Source organism: Charadrius vociferus, unplaced genomic scaffold (assembly GCF_000708025.1).
Source record: "Charadrius vociferus isolate BGI_N301 unplaced genomic scaffold, ASM70802v2 scaffold565, whole genome shotgun sequence".
In the NCBI taxonomy this organism is placed as follows: Eukaryota; Metazoa; Chordata; class Aves; order Charadriiformes; family Charadriidae; genus Charadrius; species Charadrius vociferus.
This window is the reverse complement of record NW_009648358.1, coordinates 1,908,133-1,927,294: the sequence shown is the minus strand read 5'-3', so window position 1 is coordinate 1,927,294 and position 19,162 is coordinate 1,908,133. Positions and strand designations below refer to the sequence as shown.

The following is a 19,162-nucleotide window of genomic DNA, read 5'->3' as shown; positions in this document are numbered from 1 at the left end:
TTTTTTTTTTTTTTTTTTAGTATAGAACTAAAAAGAAAGAACACTGCAAAGATGCAGGACTCTTACCCTTTTGGTGGTGGAAGCAGATAGCATTCTTTTGCAATTCCTATCGAAAGACTGTGCCCAAACTGTCCAAATTCTGGTGCAAACTCCTCCGTGTAGCTGTGTCTGGGCAGTACTTGCAAGAGTATTACTGGGCTGCTCTCCTGGTTGCTGGGGGCAGATGCACAAAAGCCTAAATCTGTAATGAAACTCCTTGAGGAGGGGACAAGCTAGAAACAGCCAAATCCAAAAGTTCCGCTGCAGGTAGGCAAAGAAAAGCAGGAACCCGAGCTGGGTGGTTTTACAGCATCAAGCGGTAGCCTTTGGGTAGGTTTATACACCTGACCCAGCCCTCGCACCCTTCACCCCACCCTGCTCCAAGAGCCTCCTAGGGAGCGTCTTGCCAAAATGAATCACTGCTCCAGCTGCCCGGTGTCAGCCCTGAAGCTTTGGCTCTTCTGCGCTTCGCTTCTGCCTTCACTAGCCGGTAGGTCGCCTTTGGTTAACCAAACCCCCGTGGCTCTCTGCCCTTTGGGGCCACTCAGCCCCGTGGGGGACTCAGGTGCGTTAGTACCTGGATGCAGCGTGTTCTCGCTTGCTCTGAGAGGAAGAGGCTGGTGAAAAGAGTGGTGCTTTGCATTGCTGGCGGTAAGCGTATACTTAAGCCTTTGGCAGGATTGACGCCTTTTTGTGTCACGGTTTGTGCCGTGAAGACGGGCGGCTGGCAGAACGGAGTCTGAGTCTGCCCCGAGGAGTTAAGCGTGAGTCCTGTCTGCGCGGGATTCGGGTAGGAGGCTTGGGGGGGAAGCTGCGTGAGCGAGCTCTCTGGGGCGCGCTGGGTCTGTGGGACTGACACTTCAACCTGCAATCCTGCCAGCACATACCTGTTTCAAGGTAGAAGGCAAGGAATTTTTTTTTAAATAATGTCTTTTAAGTTAGTGTGATAGGGAAGGTTAGTTTCCACGATTTACATGGAAAAAGATATGCTTTTTCAATGTGACTGATTTTTTTTTTTTTTTTTTTAAGAAGATGCACCGACAATTAAATTCTTGCTGTTTCTGTACCCAGCTGCAACGAGATTAATCTAGTCTACTCTGTGAGTCACACGAGGTTAGGTTAGGTTTTTGAAGAGTGTTTCCCGGAGTCCTTACTGTCTGTTTGTTTTTCAGCTATAACCATGGAGAACCTGTGTAATGCCAACAGCAGATTTGCACTGGATCTGCACAGAAGGTTTAGTGAAACCAACCCAACAGGAAACGTCTTCTTCTCTCCTGTCAGTGTCTCTGCTGCTCTGGCCATGGTCCTTTTAGGGGCCAAAGGTAACACAGGGGCACAGGTGCTGAAGGTTAGTGAAAAAAAAAAAAATAATTCTTTTTTGCTTTATATTTTATTTACATTAAAAATTGTTATGGTTTAGAGGAGGAAAATGAAAGGAGGGTATTATTTTTATGTGCTCAGGACTGTGTTCTGTCATGCTCGCTGAGTCTTCCTTAGGCTCCTTTTTGCAGTTACCTTCTGCTTGCCCTGCTCCAGAGCCCTCTTTCCATATTGAGATGGCCCCTATTTCTCACTTAATTTCACTTATTAAGGTAATTGTTGAAGTAGGAGACTAATTTCATTAATGAATCAGTCTCCATTTAAATTGATTGGCGTTTCCAACAGCAAGGCTTTACTAGTTTTCGCGAGACATTTCGACAAAGAACTCTTGCTTTGTAATACAAAAAATACAAAAATGCGAATGGTATGCTTATTGCTAATAATAATGTGTATTTTGTAAGAAACAATAATAATATATGGGTTTATATTTAAAGCAGAACAACTATGATAATACGTGATGATGCTACCTAAGTATCGGTATTAGAGTAGCAGCCAGGCACTCAGGTATTTTGGAGGGGCTGAGCCCACATGCTTATTCTTACCATAGCCTTGTTAAGTAGGACAGTTTAAAAAAAAACCCCAACTAATTGCCAATTGCAAAAATGGTGTACGTAGGAGTGTGCCAGTTTCCCCCGAGGCCTCCTGAACTGAAGGGACTCGGTCACTATTATTTTTTTCCCTTTGTTAGGCTAACGCCCGCTACTGCAAAAGGGCGTGTGAGATGTCTCATTGCAGTCATCATCGTGTGTTTGCCTATGAATAATTTCACCTTTGTATTCTGGACTTTAGGAGGAACCATTTTATGCTGTTGAGTGGTGCTGTGCTCGCTGAATAAGACAATAAAATTATTTTCTCGCTACTTGTACAAACAGACTTTGAACATATATTTCATGTAATCAAACTGACAGCCCCGCCTAGGATAAACCTACTGACCGCAGAAATCCTGCAAAAGGAACTTGGGGGGAAAAAAATGTGTTTTGGCATAGTCACCTTTGATAACACCTGTTCCCATACCAGAATGCTTTACTTATGAAAACATAGCTAATTACGGAGGCAGTGATGGGTAGCTGTCAAGGGATGTTTGCAAGCATATAGAAATTTGTTTCTGTGATCATAATCTTTTTGTAAGTTGCCTCTGTGACGTTTTGCTCAGAGATATATATAGATACGTACATCACAGCTTGCAGTAACAAGGGCAGCAAGGCCAGACCAAAAACCCAGTGAGATAAAATGAGGGCTTTCCTTTGATTCCAGTGGCTGTTTCCCAGAGGGCTTCTCTGCTGAGAAATACATGATTTAAGTTTTAACGTGAACGTCCCCGCTTTGGGCTAGTCTTCCCTGCCAGTGATGTCTGGCAGCTCCTTCTGTCCCGTCTGTCAGCCTTGGCTAGCCAGCACGCCTCTGGGAAAGGAGGCACTGGTAAAGAGAAACTGCAGTAATGCATTTGATTGTTAAGATGACACTTTATATATACACATATATAAACAGTTATATTTTCATAAAACCATAACAGATAATTGTTCTAAGTTTTCTTAAGGCCTCGCCTTTCTTGAGTGCTCAGATAAGCCCTGCGCTAGTTTTGATTGTATGTTCTGAAACACAAAACCCCGGGTTCCCTTGGCCCGGAGGGGGAAGCAAGAAAGCTGAAGTGTCTCTGTGGCACCGTCTCTCTTTTCAGTTCCCCACCTGGGAATGAGTCCTCGTGCTCAGTGCTCCGCAGAGGGGAGGCAGGCAGACACCGCGCAGATGGGACTCGGGGTTACGAGCAACAGCTTCAGCTGTGACTCCGTATAAACCAGGAGCTTAATACACGCGGCTGACGCAGCCAGCATAGCACCAAGAAGCAGTTTCATCCATTCTTTGAGGTTTACAGACATCTCTAAGCAGCTTCCAGCCTCTTCTTCAACCTACCTACCCGCTGGATCAGACCCACTCTATAGATATACCGTATGTTCTTTAAAGGCAGTATAGCAGCAACTAATTCACTTCTTTTATTTCAGACGCTTCATTTTGATGAAGTTGAAAACATTCATTCAAGATTTCAGGCTCTGACTATGGATATTAACAGAAGCGATGCTCCCTATCTCTTACGGCTTGCCAATCGTCTTTTTGGAGAGAAGTCCTACAGCTTTTTGCCGGTACGCTGGCGCAGATCGTGATGGTGTCATGGAACCTGGTGGGAAAATGCAGCTATCTGAGTATTTATGAAACCAGAATATTTCTAGGTGTATTTCTAAATGTTACTGGGCAGTTGACACAAGTGTTGCATACATGCATATGCATTTCCACATCTGTAGACATCTGTGCATCTCACCTAAAGGATGTTACACAGCAAATCCTTTTCATTGCTTGTTCGGTTCTGCTGCTCTTGGGCTCAAGAGAAAAATTACTTGTCTAGGTTCTTAGTTTACAGTAACTATCATAACATCCCACTCTGTTGCAACCAGCTTTTTAGGGTGCAACCAGCTCTGTGTCTGTTGCAATCATTTTTTTTGGATTTTCATTGGTCTAGTACAACATTGCTTAAATATTTTTGAAAGCACTGTATATGTTTGGGAGTGAATGCCCAAAATGTCTAAACAACAACCAGTGAATTATACCTTAGTGTGTACCGAGGTTGCTACTTTTCTCCCTCTTCAGCTCTTTTGGAGAGTTTTGTTTTACTGTAGCTGTGCTTGAGCCTTCTTCAGGAGAATAACGGGTAAATATTGCAATGCCCGGAGTAAGCACCCCATCAGTTGTATACGTGGCAGATGTACTATGAAGCTTACTCTGAGAGGGGGAAAAAAATCCAACCCAACCCCAGACACCCCCCTCAGGCAGTGCACTGTTAGAGCCCCACCTTAGAGCAGGTAATAATCTGTTTGACATGCACCTTATCTAAATCATAAAGAGATGTTTTCTTATCTGCATGCACTGAAAGCTATTCTTATCGTTCCAAAATCTAGGATTTCCTGACTAATACTAAGAAATTATATGGAGCTGATTTGGCTACAGTTGATTTTCTTCAGGCTTGTGATGAAGCCAGGAAAGAAATTAACCAGTGGGTAGAGGAGAAAACTGAAGGTAAACTACTTTGGTTAATGTAGTAACTGTGTTTCAAACTTTGGGAGCAGGAATAGGCTTTATTTTCTGCCACCTTTAGAACAGTTTAATTTTGCCCTGGCATACTCATTTGATGCATTGACAGAATGAGAAAATACCTAAGCAAGACATTTAAACGGTTCCATAAGTCTTTTTCATTTTTTTGTGCTCAGGCTGATGAGTGCAGGAGAGATGCCTAAACATAGATTTATATTCATATATTGGAGAATTCATTTTAGACAGTCCCTGTCCATATTGTATATATATTTCTAAATCTGGTAATCCTAAATGTGGCTGTTTTCTAGTTCTTATGAGTATGACGAGTCGTACATGATGGTTTAAGCTAAAAATATTACATTTTCATCAAATTGCTGCATATCAAAAGTTATAGTAGTGCATATTATTGAAAAGTATAGTAAAGAGACAGGTACTGAAACACACTTTATTACAGGAACGGACTAGAGTTTTATAATTGTGGTATTTCTGTGGTATCAGTTTCTTCACGTATGTTATATGCCATCAGCTTATTAAAAGATTTTGTTGTGCCTTTTTTTTTCTGCCCCCTCTGAAGGTAAAATCCCTAATCTGCTCTCTGAAGACTCAGTTAATAACATGACCAGGCTCGTACTGGTGAACGCTATTTATTTCAAAGGGAACTGGGCAGAGAAATTTCAAGAAGCCGAAACCACTGACATGCCATTTCGGTTAAATAAGGTAATACAGATATGTCTTGGTAGTATATATCTGACAAAAAGGTCAAACAATATAGGTGCTAAAGTGAAGTTCTGCTTACAGATAAAATTATAAAAAAAGTATAAAGTCTTGCATGAACGTTTTCAGTTCACCCAAAGGGTTTTTTATTGATTTTAGTATTTTTCCTGTATTCAGCAAGCTATTTGTTCTCTCACTTACTGGACTAGGACCAGAGACAATTCTCACGTATAGATTTAGGACCCTGCCAGTGCCTAGCAGAGTTTCTGTCTGCTGACAGTCTCAGCTGCTATGAGCTGTGCCTGTTTGTGGTGCTAGGTAAACAGTATTAAAACGATTGCACATTTTGGTTAAAGGCCCATTTTCTTGTTCTATGTTCTGCTTATGTTAACAGCTTTACAAGATACTGCATAGTCATCTGTGTTATGCTGAACAGAGCAGATTTTGTTGACTTTTAACACTGTCATTTTTGGGGCTAGAACAATATAAAGGTACAGCAACTTGAAGAAATTGTTTCAGTTTCTGTGAGTACTGTGCTAAAGAAGCCAAAGGAGAACCAAATATAATACAAACTCATTATGTCTTCAGAAGAAACTGTTATTAAACTGGCAGTCAGGAGTTCGATGAAGGTAGTTTTATGATCACCTGATATAACAGAGGACGAGTTTTTGCAAGAAAGCAATTTTTAACTTGTTTCCTATCAGTTCTTTAAATTAGTATTTTCTTAACTGTTACTTTTGGTGCCTTTTATCCATCCAGAATGAAAGAAAGACAGTGAAAATGATGTATCAGAAAAAGAAATTTCGTTTCGGGTATATCCCTGAAGAGAAGATACGTGTTTTAGAGCTGCCTTACGATGGAAGAGAACTTAGTATGATCATCCTGTTACCTGATGACATTGAAGATGACTCCACTGGACTGCAGAAGGTGACCCATCTAAGCTAATGCAGTTATTTACTGGATAAGCTCAACCATTCAAAATTAAAGCCTTAATGAACCCGTGTTCTCAGAGCCCCATATCTATCAAAGCATTTTTTTAGGCAATGCTCTAGTAGCACTGCAGTAAAGAATATGTGCACGTGCTGCATCAGGAGGAGAAGCTGTGTTCTGGTTTTGTAGCTTGTGTTCATGTGTCCTTTGGCTTGCTGAACTGAACCATGAGGGAGACTGTGAAAACAAAGTTAACTATGAGAATTAACTTGCCTTTTCATCTTTAATGACAGAACTTTTCTTTCATTACCTTTTGAAAGTCTTTATTTTCTTAGCCTTAAAGTAGTAAGACTGTTTTCCATTAAATGACCAGGAACACATATGTTTCTTCAAGCTCTCTGATGACTGTTACTTGTTTCTAATTCCATAATTCCATTAAGTTAAACAGTGACTGTTTAACGCACATGATCAGTGCATGTTTTTCCCTTCTGTACATTGCAGCAAGAAGCAAATGTCTGCATTACTTTGTAAAGTGAAAACTGCACTGACTCCACTTAATTTTAATAGCATTTGTTTGATCTATAACGTAGTTTTTGTATAGTTGCTTTATAGTTGTATAGTGCTCTATAAAGCCTTGTAAGTGTTACTGAAAATGAAATATTTCTACAGTGGTGATATGTAATGATCTCTGTCTTTTTCATTCTAGCTGGAAAAGCAGCTTACCTTGGAGAAGCTCCAGGAATGGACACGTCCAGAGCACCTATATTCCACTGATGTTCATGTGCGTTTGCCAAAGTTTAAGCTAGAAGAAACCTATGACCTTAAATCAGATTTAGCCGCTATGGGCTTGTTGGATGTGTTTGACAGTGGCAAGGCTGACTTATCAGGAATGTCAGGCGCACGTGACCTCTTTCTCTCTCAAGTTGTCCACAAGGCTTTTGTAGAAGTGAATGAGGAAGGCACAGAAGCTGCAGCTGCCACTGCTGGCATTGCTATGCTCTGCATGATTATAGAAGAGGATTTCAATGCTGACCATCCTTTCCTTTTCTTTATTCGCCACAACCCGACGCAAAGCATACTTTTCTTCGGCAGATATGCTTCTCCGTAAAAGAGAACTTAGCATTTGCAGACCAGTTCATGCTGTAGTCAATAAAAGTTTTGCTCCTGAATGAGTGGGATTTTGATATAGAAAGTTAACACTCCTGTCTTGAGTTCCTAGTCACTTTGACTGAGATTCTGTCTTTCCCATTATAAGAATCCCAGAGAAACTGAGGAGTGATCTGTTTTTCTTTCTGGAGATTGACATAGTCTTTAATAACGAGGAAAATCTGGACTGTAGGCAGAAGAAATCTTTTGAAATTGGTCTAGAAATGGTCTTGGAAGAAACTTGTGCCTTTTAAAGCACAGGATCACCCTGTACGCATCCTTGCATGGGTTTCTCTGTGTCGACAGCCCCTCTGTTGTCATAACTTAAAATAATCCAGTCATTCCTTATGCATGTATACTGGGATGTTCTTGCAAAGCTGAAGTCTTGCTTTTCGAGGATATCTTAATAAAATACTTGTAGGCACCAAAAGGCATGTTTCTGAACAGCTGAGTTTACCCAATTCTGTCATGAACTAGAAGGTCAGATAACATTTGTTTAGAGACAGCTATTAATAGAGAAAGGATTAGGCTATTTAAACAAAAGTAACCCCTTCCAGTCATTAGCCAAAAAACTTGCAGCTTTTGAATAAGGAGAAGAAATGAATAACAACTGTAGGTGACATGTTTAAAGAGGATTTTTAAAATTTATAGTCTGGTGACATTTTAGTTACTGAAAACGTGAAAATGGGTCAGGGCTTACAGGTTTTAAGTGCTTGAAGCTAATGGATGCCTTTCTGCAAGTTTAGAAGCTTTCAATATGACATTAGATTCTGGCCAGAACCTACGTGATCCTCAAAAAATACTTCAGCTTCCCAGAGGATGACTGTGTATAATCGTCAATAAATATCAGATATGTCTCTTCGTGTACAAGGATTCAGCATTTACAGAGCTGACTTCCACTCTGCCTCTCTATACACAAACCTTTTGTACTGCACAACAGCCTTATGCCTGGGAGCCACCGTGATTACATACTGTTAGTGATCTGTGTTTATGTTATTTGCTTGTATCGTGTAGATCTTGGGTACTGTAACGTACCTTTGCAACCTCAGTTCTAAGTGGGGTACAATAATTTCTATAATTGCAAACTGTATATTAATTTTGTCTTTAAGTAACAAATAAAAATCTTTTTCTTAAACTTGTGTTCAAAATGGAAATTTGTGCGCACAGTTTAGTGTTTCACTGTCTACCTGAAGGCTGGCTCCAAAGAAAACCACTGGTGCAGCAGGTGCGATCAGCTGTACGAAGTCCTTGGCCTGTTCAGAGCAGGTGAAAATACTGAAAAACAAATTACTCGGTAGTAAGAGGCGATTGCGTGAACCATCAGCTTCCCCTGTACGTGTAATGCCCCCAGCTGCCAGCACCTACAGGGAACAGGGAGAGGGTAACAGTTGATGTGAAGTGACACAAGCACTTGCTCTGCACGTTGGTAAACGTGTTTCCGTGTGTTAGCAATACCTCAGTTGCAAAGGCTCTGGTAAATCCCTAAAGGAGAGTGTGTATTGCAGAGTGCGGATGCGAATGTAACCCCTCCTGTGCTGAACGCTTTGAAAACCCAATGCTTTCCCAATAAGTGAGAAAAATATTAGCACAAAACGCATGTAAAAATTTGGAAGGGTCTGACGCTGTGTTAGTTCTGGGTTTCTAGGCCTTTGTCTTCAGCCTTTTAGCAAATAAAGCTGCTGCTGCCATAGATGGGTTTTGACTAAGTAAGGCTCAAAAACTCCATTGTAATTACATCCTTATCTTTATATGCTTAAACTCCGTCAGTGCATGCAAGATACATGACGTCTGAAGGCTTTTAGAGCTGTAATTACCACGACATCAGAAGAAAGATAAAACCTTGCATAATAGTACAAATCAGCGTAGCTTTATGAAGAGACTCATGTATTTCTTTATTACTTTGGTCTCAGTATTCAGTAACAGAACAATTATGTTGAGAAAAAATTGACTTTCTACAGAGAGGCTGCACAAAATAAAATCTCAGCAATAAGAATCTCAAGAAGGTCAGCTTCACATTCAACCATTTTAAAAAACCCAGCAAACCTACCAACAAATGCTCCCTTCCCATAATTCATGTCCCACAATACGGTGGTTGTGAATGGTTTCCATTAATACTCCTTTTTTTTCCTGTGCTTGTCAGAACAAGTGACTGACAAGGGCTGACCCCCAAAAGGGAAAACTGGAATGCCAACTCTATTCACATTTCTAAAAAATAAAATGCTGCTTCAACTAGTTCATGCGAAGGACGTTATTTTTAGACTTCTGAATGAGCACAGGTCTCACTGAGTTCAAAGCATGGCAATTTTCAGTATGAAAGGCTTCAACTGAGGAAAAAGGAAGAAAATGTAATTTTAAGGAGTTAAAGATACAACATACAAAGATGAGAGAATGTCACATCCAAAGTCAATATAAAATCAGGAGCCTAGCCTTAGTCTTAGCTAAGCAGCAGTCGTAAATCCACACCCACAATATAAAAAAATACTTTGCATATATAAAATATTTTGTTTATAGTAACCCAGGGGACTGCAACATCAAAAAGTCAGGCTGACTGCAGTTAAATTTCCTAGGAGGGGACCAGCAAGTACTTGAGCATGAACTTCCCTGTTCAAAACCAATTTGCAGCAGGCGGCTGGTTTGAGAAGACAACATGTGAGTTTCTCCAGTGGAAGAGAAGATTACAGCAGATGGAGTTCACTCTCCATTTTGGCCTCTCCTAAGCAGCCTAGGCTTTACAGCAATCCAAAACTCAGAGCAACAGTTTCTCACTGTGGTATGACGAGTAAGCCAGACTTTGTACTACTGCTTACATAGACTCATTGCGATGGCCCTTTGATTTCAGTAATTTAAAAAGAAAAAAACCACCACCCACCACCACCTTTTGGCTGCTTTCTATCTGATTCATACAGTTTATGTTGCTCTTCCTTCTAAGTAAATACCATAGTGTGGATAAGGATGACAGTTATCTGTGGGGTTTAAGTCACCTTATCTTAGAGGTACATTTACACAGATGAGTTAACTCAGAACATGTTTAGTAATACTTTCACTGTTAAACCTTTTTATGTATTTATATGTGACTAAAATCCTGGTAAAGTACCTGATCAAGTCCCCAGATGTATTGGAGATGATAGATATTTGTCTTGATTTTTAATATGGTTTCACTAGACAGCAATATGACCAGTGCAATTCACTTGAACCTATTGAGATAAAAAGGTGCAATTGAAGTCAGAACCTGGCTGCTATTTCTTTTTTTTTTCTTCTTTTTTTTAACTATAGCAAACCTGCCATGATCTGTCTTGTCATCTTATGGTACCCACTAAATACATATTCTGATCCATATTCATTAAGGGCCCTATGCAATCCCTGACTACTTAATAACAATAAAAGACAAGAGCCACAGCCACAATCCTGGAGAGCGCAGCCTGTCTGGAAACACGCTGAACACGCGCAGTGGCTGCTGCCAATTCAGATGATGAATTCACCACGTCAGCCAGAAAATGTTGTATCTTCAGGTTAAATAGAACTTCAAACAACCAGCTTGTATAATCACTTTCATTTTTGAGTTGTATCATGGAAAATGATAGACAGTCATTTTGGCCAAGAACTTTTCTTTCAACACGAGAGAAAACATTCATGGAAAAGGGGAAAAAAATGCAGCCCAGAGGTTAACTGAGGATTTAAACCCTTTGTGCATGGAAAACAGTACAAGAAAACTAAAATAGAAGTCATGATTTCACATAAATATTTAATATAAAAGCCTGAACAACTCCTTATCAGTTATATCATCCAGATTTTTATCTGCAAGAGTCAAACTAGCTAAATAATGGAAACAATATTCATTAGATAATTTTTTAAAAAACTGCAATGGAATTCATTGGGGGCATTATTTATTTGATGTTTCTGGTCTTGCTAGCCATATCTTTGATGTTAGTATGTTACTATTGGGAGAAACAATTTACATCAGTACAAGTTTTTTCTCACGTATATTGAATTCCACAGCATGGGCCATGGTGTGGCCTTTCTCATGGTCTGCTTTACTTCTTAGTGGAACAACTTATATGAGAGAAAGAGGTAGTGGTATGGCAGATTTTGATGGTGATCCTTACAGTGGAAGCATCTGTCACCTTATGTGATCCAAATCTCAACCCCAATTTTTTGATGACACTGCAATATTTGGTATTTCCTTAAAGCTCTACACTCTGAAGATAAATAAATACACCAGTATATCAGCATGCAATTCTTAAGAAGAAACCATTCTTGGCCTTAAGTGAGCTTCAAAAGGTAAGCCCCAGGGACTCGAAAGCCTGAAAACGAAGATATATACTTCACCATTTTTTAATTTAATGCTTTCATCTTGTGCTTTTGAAGCAATTTCACTGGGAGATTGGCTTCTGCTTGTTGAAAGCAGCAGTGCCGATCCTACATGGAGACTTTACGCATCATCCTGAGAGGTTACGGACATTTTTGCCTTGGGTGTGTTTCAGAGCGACAGGAAATGGCGCGGGGCGAAATGTCCATCTGGTCCCGACGGACTCCTTAATGCAGCATGGAGTTCTTCAAACAGCGGAGATGACCCTCTTTAGAAGGAATATAACAGAGATGTACATCAGCAGGAGGGAGAGAGCAGGGAGCAGCCACTCCGTTTCCAGTATATTAGCACCTTGCTAAGTACCATAGGGAGGAAGGGAAAAGGTAAATAATACTTTGCTTGGAAAGAGGCCACGAGGCACGATGGCTTTGAAACTTTAACTACTTGTTGCCAACATTTTAGCAGCCTGTTAGACTGCACTGCCTGATGGAGCTGTCCTGAGAGGCACAATCTCTTTTCACGCAGGACTGACAGACAAACCTACCTGGGGTTGAGGAATGAAAAAGCACCTCCAAAGGGTTTGCCAAGCTGTGCTGCCCTCTGAAGGCGAGCACACGCTGCTCAGGTTTACTCCAGCACTGGGAAAGTTACCTCGACTAACCCTGCTCTGAAACTGGGGCACGGCCGGGAACAACTGATAGTTTCCAAGGAAGGGGAGGAGTAGGGGAAGGAGATGAGGACAAGGCATCCTACCCAGCAGTGCACGCAGTAAACTCAGTCACAAGGAAAAACAGCAGCGTGCATCCACCTCATATAACAGGCGACCTATTGGCTTAACTGTCGGCAATATCTGCTGGCCTGGGACACTTGCAGGCTCGTGTGTGCTGTGTTAGCCACCCCATAAGCACTTAGAGAAATCCCTTTAGCACTTTGGCTCTTGTCCTGTAACGTGGCAGAAAACCTGCAGAGCCCCAGCTATCCTGCACCGCCTTCTGGTGACAGGAGAGACCAGAGACCCTCGGGGAGTTCATCCGCACGCTGAATAAAACTGACATAGGTTCCTAGCCAGATGATTTTTGCCACTGGGAAATTAGTAATGAAGTCTCCATAGTAAGGTCAGCAGGTTCTACTCATTATTTTTTTTATTTTCTTTTGGTGAGAAAAAGCGGGAAACAGTACAAAGAACCATGGGAAACACCATACACATGGAAAAAGCAATTGTGACCAACGCAAGAGCAGCTTGAGCGAACCTCCTTCCCCTCTTCCACATTAAATACACAACATACTGTTCATGGAAACCCAGGACTCTGTCTCACCCCACGCTACACCTACTCAGCTCCCTCCGCTGTCTCAGCAGTAGGCGAGGGGATCTGGGAGGGAGGACTCGCCATTGCTGTTCTGCTCCAGTCCTAAAAGAGCCGCTTTGTGGGGACCTGTCCCAAAGCTCCCAACCCCAATTCTGTGATTTCAACCTCATGGCCAGTGCTGATCACAGCAGTCCTGGCTGCTTGGGTTATTTTGAACCCGTGTTTCAGGGGTACCTCCTCACTCCATTATTCCTCTGTGTAGATTCAGCTACATTTGTGCAATCAGGAGTCCCCTACCCCTACTTCCACCTCAACCCACATGTTCCTCCACACAGCACTCAAAAGCTCCCAAGTGAGCACCAGACAAGATCCCTGGCTTAGATCTACAGGTTAAGAAAACTTTTCCTAACCTGGACTTGTATGGAATCAACGGCCATTAACTTTTCAGGGTTATCATGACCACATCTTGCCTTATTTCTCCATATGCCTTTCAAAGGACTAGCAGGATAAAAACACTAATCTAATTAATTACTGCATTAATTCAAGCATCGAGAAAGTTCCATTGAAACAACAAAAACAAGTGAACTACATGTTAAAAAGAAAAACATGCAAATTCACATAAATGAAGCTTGTCAAAAGACCTGTTCATCTTTAGAAAGCCACTTTGCTCAAAGCTTTCAAAAACAAAGTCTTATCAGCTTCTGGGCCTCATCAGATGCCATGGAGAGACACCAAGCCTACTGCCAGCTTTATAACCCACTCTTTAGACAAGACAGGGCAGCTGTTGACCAAAGCCTTTGGCAATGTGTGCCCAACACCAGAAGAGAATAGTTGTGATATATTTTACAGCTGAATTATCTTGGTAGTTTCAATTTCTTGCAATATATAAAAGCTAATATTACCAAGAATAAGAGTCTGAAATGTCTTGCTGGTAATTCTAAACCCATCTTCACACTTTGCTGGTGTTCTTCATCACTAAATCCCCTGCCTAGCACACTCCATAAGCACGCACCAGGAATGTCCTCTAGTATCTGATCCAAATAACAACAGTTTATGACATCCAAATACTAGCTCAGCAAAGCAAAATAAACTCATGTTTTTGTTACAGTCTTCAGCGTTTGTTAGTAAGTAAATCTTGAGTTAAGCTGGTCTTGAAAAAATAATTGTAGCCCACTAATGGGTTATAACTAACTAATACATCCTCTGTTGCAGGCAATGAGCATGCCACAGAATGTAAATGGTAATATCTAAGCCCTCACAGGTATGGAAAGCCTTCCTTCTTGCATTAATTAATACATGTATGACCTTGGTCAGTCATTTTGCATTAAATTGCAGAGCTCCATGAGTAATCATCTTCTAGCTATCATACACCGTACCATGAAAGGTTGTAGAAGTTTTACAAAGTGTGAGAAATTCTTCCCCTTTGAGTACAATTTTTGGTATCATGTATGTCATGATTCTAGTACTACCCTGAAGGTCCTCATCTGCTTTTTTTTCAAAAGTCAGTTAATCTTTATTATGGGACAGACACTGTAATTATTATTTTTTTTAAAAAAATAGTTATATTATGATTTCAGCCATCTCAGTTGTTCTTTTACAAGATAAAACACAATGCCCCTGCTAGACAGCTGAGAGACTTAACAGTTTACAGTTTATGGTTTACAGATATGGTATTTTCTTTGTAATATGAGGAATCAGGAATGATCCTGTGTGGGTACTTAATATGACAATCTTCTGCAACTTCTACTGTTGCATAACTTGTCTGTAAAATTACAGGAAAGACAATGCCTACATATCCATCCCCACATACCACTTAAGTCATACCTTATCTATTAGTGCAGAACACTTTATTTATTACCTTCATGATAGATCTAACTGAAACATTGGACAATAGATCCCTCATCCTTTTTTCTTAACATGACAACACATTATAAAATAATATTTATGTATCATGTCAGATGTTGTAGATGGAGGTGTGAATTCATAGATGAGGAAAAGACCCAGGCTCTGCACAGGGCTATGCATCTTTGTCTCCTTCCAAATAAAGGGAGGAGGACTGCCAAGTCAGAGAAAACTTGCAGTATAGCACTGTATGGATAATGCAGCAGTGCTTAGAGGCTGATGGTGGGAGAAAGGAGCACGGACTAAGTATTTATGAAGGGAGAACCCACAGGCTATTCAGACAAGGGCAGAAAAATCTGTAATTGCTTGACCGCAATTTGTACAGAGAGTGCATAAGTATCACCCCTGGACCATCTTCTACTGGAAACCCACGGTATTTGTTACACAGACTATACAGTATTGTTGCAGTTTCCTGTCACCTCCAGCTCTTGCTTCTATTGATGCAGAAATTTTTAGGAACACATAGGGAACAAACAGCTACAGTCAATAACTATTTTTAAATTGCTTCGTCTTACCTGCAGGCTTTCTTAGTGTCTCATTTCCACTCTCTCCATGCAGCAGCATATGTTAATTTTCCTCATTTCATCCACAAGCTCAGCAATGCCAATCTTCTTCCTCTGCGCTCTCCTTGCAGGACAGAGGCGGGACCATCACGGGAGCGCTAAGAACACAGGAGAGACTGTCTCTGTCTGCAATTCTGCAGTGGCCCGCAAGCAACTCAGAGGAGGCACTGCAGAGAAAATAATAATCTCTGCACAGCTGGACTGGCTGTAGCCTCTACAGCTACTGACTTTTTCGGCTGATAGAGATTCTATCAGTCAAACTCCACCAAGTCTTTGCTGACTGCAGACCGCCGCAGGATTTTCATTAGGTTCACCCTGAATACACCAAGTTGCTCCAGAACAGGGGGTACTAGAGAGGCACACGGGGTAAAACACACAATTGTCATTCTGGAAATCTTTTGGAAATCTAACATCTGGGACACAATTTGTTGTAAGAAGGGAAATTTGATCAAGTCTTAAAAAGAGCTGTAAATAGAAAGCTAAGCCTTCGAGTAAAGATTTCTGTCAACCACAGGCAAGAAACTACAGTCTCGGGTTTCCCTTGGGTAAAACTTTATAGTAAATTAGATTTCAGCACTAGTAGGTACTAGCAAAGTTAAGAAAATCTGGCAAGGTTATCCCATTCTTTTTGCTAATAGAAGAAAATAAGAATGGAAAAATACCTCACACTGCATTAGCTCAACATTTCTGCCAGTTGCGTCAAAGGGAAGCACATCAACCACTCGTACACCTGTAAGACAGAAAAACATCCTTAAGCTTGCCAATCCATTGATTTGATTTGTTTTTCAAGCTGGGGTCAGCTTGCAAATCATGGGCCATTTAAAGAAATATTTACTTCAACTCTCTGTGTCTTAAAACATTGGTTCATTGGCACAAGCAATCCAAAATACTCTTGGCAAAATTAATACAATCCATGTTTTCACCTCTGTTCCCATATTTCTACATATTTTGAAAGGGCAGACACAAACTCAGAGAAGTAGCTCATACCCTGCTAAACGATCCTGCTGTGAAGAGTAGGGGCTACTTATTTGAGGAAGGAGAAAACATAGAGACATTTAAAGAATCTGACTCAAACCCTGTAACAGTCATGCAATCAGTTTAAATTCTGAAACATTTCAGTTACACCACGATCCTTGGCTTAAGTTCTACATTTTTGTCACGCAGAAGAACTTAATATGAAGACTACCAAACTGGGAGCCTCCCAGCAAAAAAAAAATCTCTAATACAAACACCCTTTAGTCAAGAGAAGACAGTGATCAAAAAGTTTCTGCATGGACTGTTAGCACAGATTTTGCAGGTTTTATATTGCAAACCTTCAATCAAGGCCAAGGTACAGCAGTGTATCTTCACAAACGTAAAGAGCAATCAGCTGAATTTCCTGCTGCAGGCAAGTTAAAGTTGGCTTCCTGGCTTGGAACCACATCCTCAGACCGCAGACCTCCTGGTCTGCAGAAGTTGCTCTGAACACACTCCGGATGCGCAGCAGGGACATCCCCCCTGAACTAAGCTCCCGACAGTACCAAAAAACCTCGGCTGTCAAGAAATACCTGTCTGCAATTTGCGCATACGGGCCAGCTGACCAGCAGGTGGCTGGGTTGTATCCCTTGCACGGCTCGAGAGCTGTGCTAAGAGCTCGGTATGGCTCCAACGCAAAAGAGTTTTCTTCCTTTGCCCCACAATGAAATATTTATTTACAAATTGGATTAGGTAGCTGAATGCAAGTTTAAAAAAATTATTAAATGCAATACTGTAAATGTGAAGCAAAGCACCAGTTATTTTTCAGCCAGTGCAACACATCAGAAGAAAACAAATCGTTCAATATTATAAAAAAAAAACAAACCCCAACCCAAAACTAAAAACCAACACCACAATCTGTGGTACGTAGCCCTTTTGGAGGAGTTAGTAACCTTTTGACACCTCTCAGGGAAGTCAGCAGAGCCACCTCCCTCTTTTAGCAGGGACGCAGCATTCTTAGTTGAACAGCAAAAGAAGATCAGATGCCATGCAGAAAAGCATTGTAAGCTTTGATTTCATCACATTTCATGAACCAAGCAGGATCAGGACAAGAATCACAGAATGGTCAGGGTTGGAAGGGACCTCTGGAGATCATCTAGTCCAACCCCCCTGCCAGAGCAGGGTCACCTACAGCAGGTTGCACAGGACGGCGTCCAGAAGGGTTTTGAATGTCTCCAGAGTGGGAGACTCCACCACCTCTCTGGGCAGCCTGTGCCAGTGCTCTGCCACCCTCAAAGTAAAGAAGTCCCTCCTCATGTTAAGATGGAACTTCCTATGTTCAAGTTTGTGCCCATTACCTCTTGTCCCATCACTGGGCACCACTGAAAAAAGACTGTTCCCATCCCCCTGGCACCTTCTCTTTAAATATGTATAAGCATTAATAAGATCCCCCCTCAATCGTCTTTTCCCTAGACTAAAGAGACCCAAGTCCCTCAGCCTTTCCTCGTAAGAGAGATGTTCTAATCCCCTAATCATCTTCGTAGCCATTTGCTGGACCCTCTCCAGTAGATCCCTGTCCTTCTTGAACTGGGGAGCCCAGAACTGGACGCAGTACTCCAGATGCGGTCTCACCAGGGCAGAGTAGAGGGGGAGGATGACCTCCCTCGACCTGCTGGCCACACTCCTCTTGATGCACCCCAGGATGCCATTTGCCTTCTTGGCCACCAGGGCACATTGCTGGCTCATGGTCATCCTGTTGTCCACCAGGATAGTTTACTCCACGGCACTCTGACAAGCGTGGACAGTTGCCTCAGCGGCTCCTCAGCATTTCAGTAATGGAAATCTTCTTTGCTAATTACCTGCTGTAATTCTAGCCAAACACGGTCCTCTTCTGCTACCCAGCTGCTAGTTAGCACAGTCATATGCTGGTTTAGCAGTTGCTGGCTTTTCAGCACACCAGGCTACTGCGCACTTAAGGAGGATTGAGGAGAAGAAAAATAATCAGCACTTAAGTGAAGGAATGTTGTCAACATCAGGGACACTGCCATGACCGTACGTTCCACTTACTGAAATGTTCAGTCAACAGCAATCTTGGACGTGGGTATGTTTTCAGTAGGAAGAGGAAGCCAAACTCTCTATTATAACAGCAGGAAGTCAATTTGTGCCTCTCCGCTTTCCAATTCAAAGCTACTGGAATTCCTGAAGCACAACTGGAAATATACGAGCGTGTTTCACCACCAAAAACCTCCTTTCCAAAAGCGCTTACCAAAATGTCATCACACAATAAAAATTTTAAGGGATACAACTTAAAAAATTAACATAATTCAACTATTTTCATGATCATGCTACTTCCAAAATGATTTAAACTTGCTCTGGAAAGTAGGGATGATAAAGGAACCTCAAACTTTTAAAACCATGCTGCTGGCATAAGAACATTTAAACAAATGCATAGACACTATTTTTAACAACTTTATTGGTTTAATAAATGTTGTTGTACAAAATTAGTCTCTGGAACACCATGAGAGCAATAATTACAATGTAATTGTATTTTGTTTACCATATTTTAACAGAGGGGGTACAATTTACTATTTTTCCGGAAAATAATCATTCTCAAAATCTGAAACAGATCCTGATTTTAAAAAGCAGCACAATAATATTCCTTGTCTCAGAGCAAGAGCCAGAAATACATCTCTCATTTTTCCTCTGTTTCATTTGAACCAGAGGGTAACAGCACTATATTGATAAAGCTTATTTTTGCATTTCTACACTGCCTAACTGCAATTCTTTACAAAACACCTTCAGAATAACAGCAGTAAAACCAGATGGATAAGAAAGTATCT

At 41.2% G+C, this 19,162-nt stretch overlaps 1 protein-coding gene across 1 annotated transcript; it reads left to right on the top strand.

Moving 5' to 3' along the window:
- The first annotated feature begins 1,219 nt into the window (after window positions 1–1,219).
- On the top strand, window positions 1,220–7,415 carry SERPINB1 (serpin peptidase inhibitor, clade B (ovalbumin), member 1). The gene is made up of 6 exons (XM_009885253.1): window positions 1,220–1,387; window positions 3,420–3,557; window positions 4,368–4,485; window positions 5,075–5,217; window positions 5,974–6,141; window positions 6,851–7,415. The coding sequence occupies exons 1-6, from the start codon at window positions 1,220–1,222 to the stop codon at window positions 7,250–7,252; spliced, it is 1,137 nt and encodes a 378-aa protein (XP_009883555.1). The 3' UTR covers window positions 7,253–7,415.
- The last annotated feature ends 11,747 nt before the right edge of the window (window positions 7,416–19,162 follow it).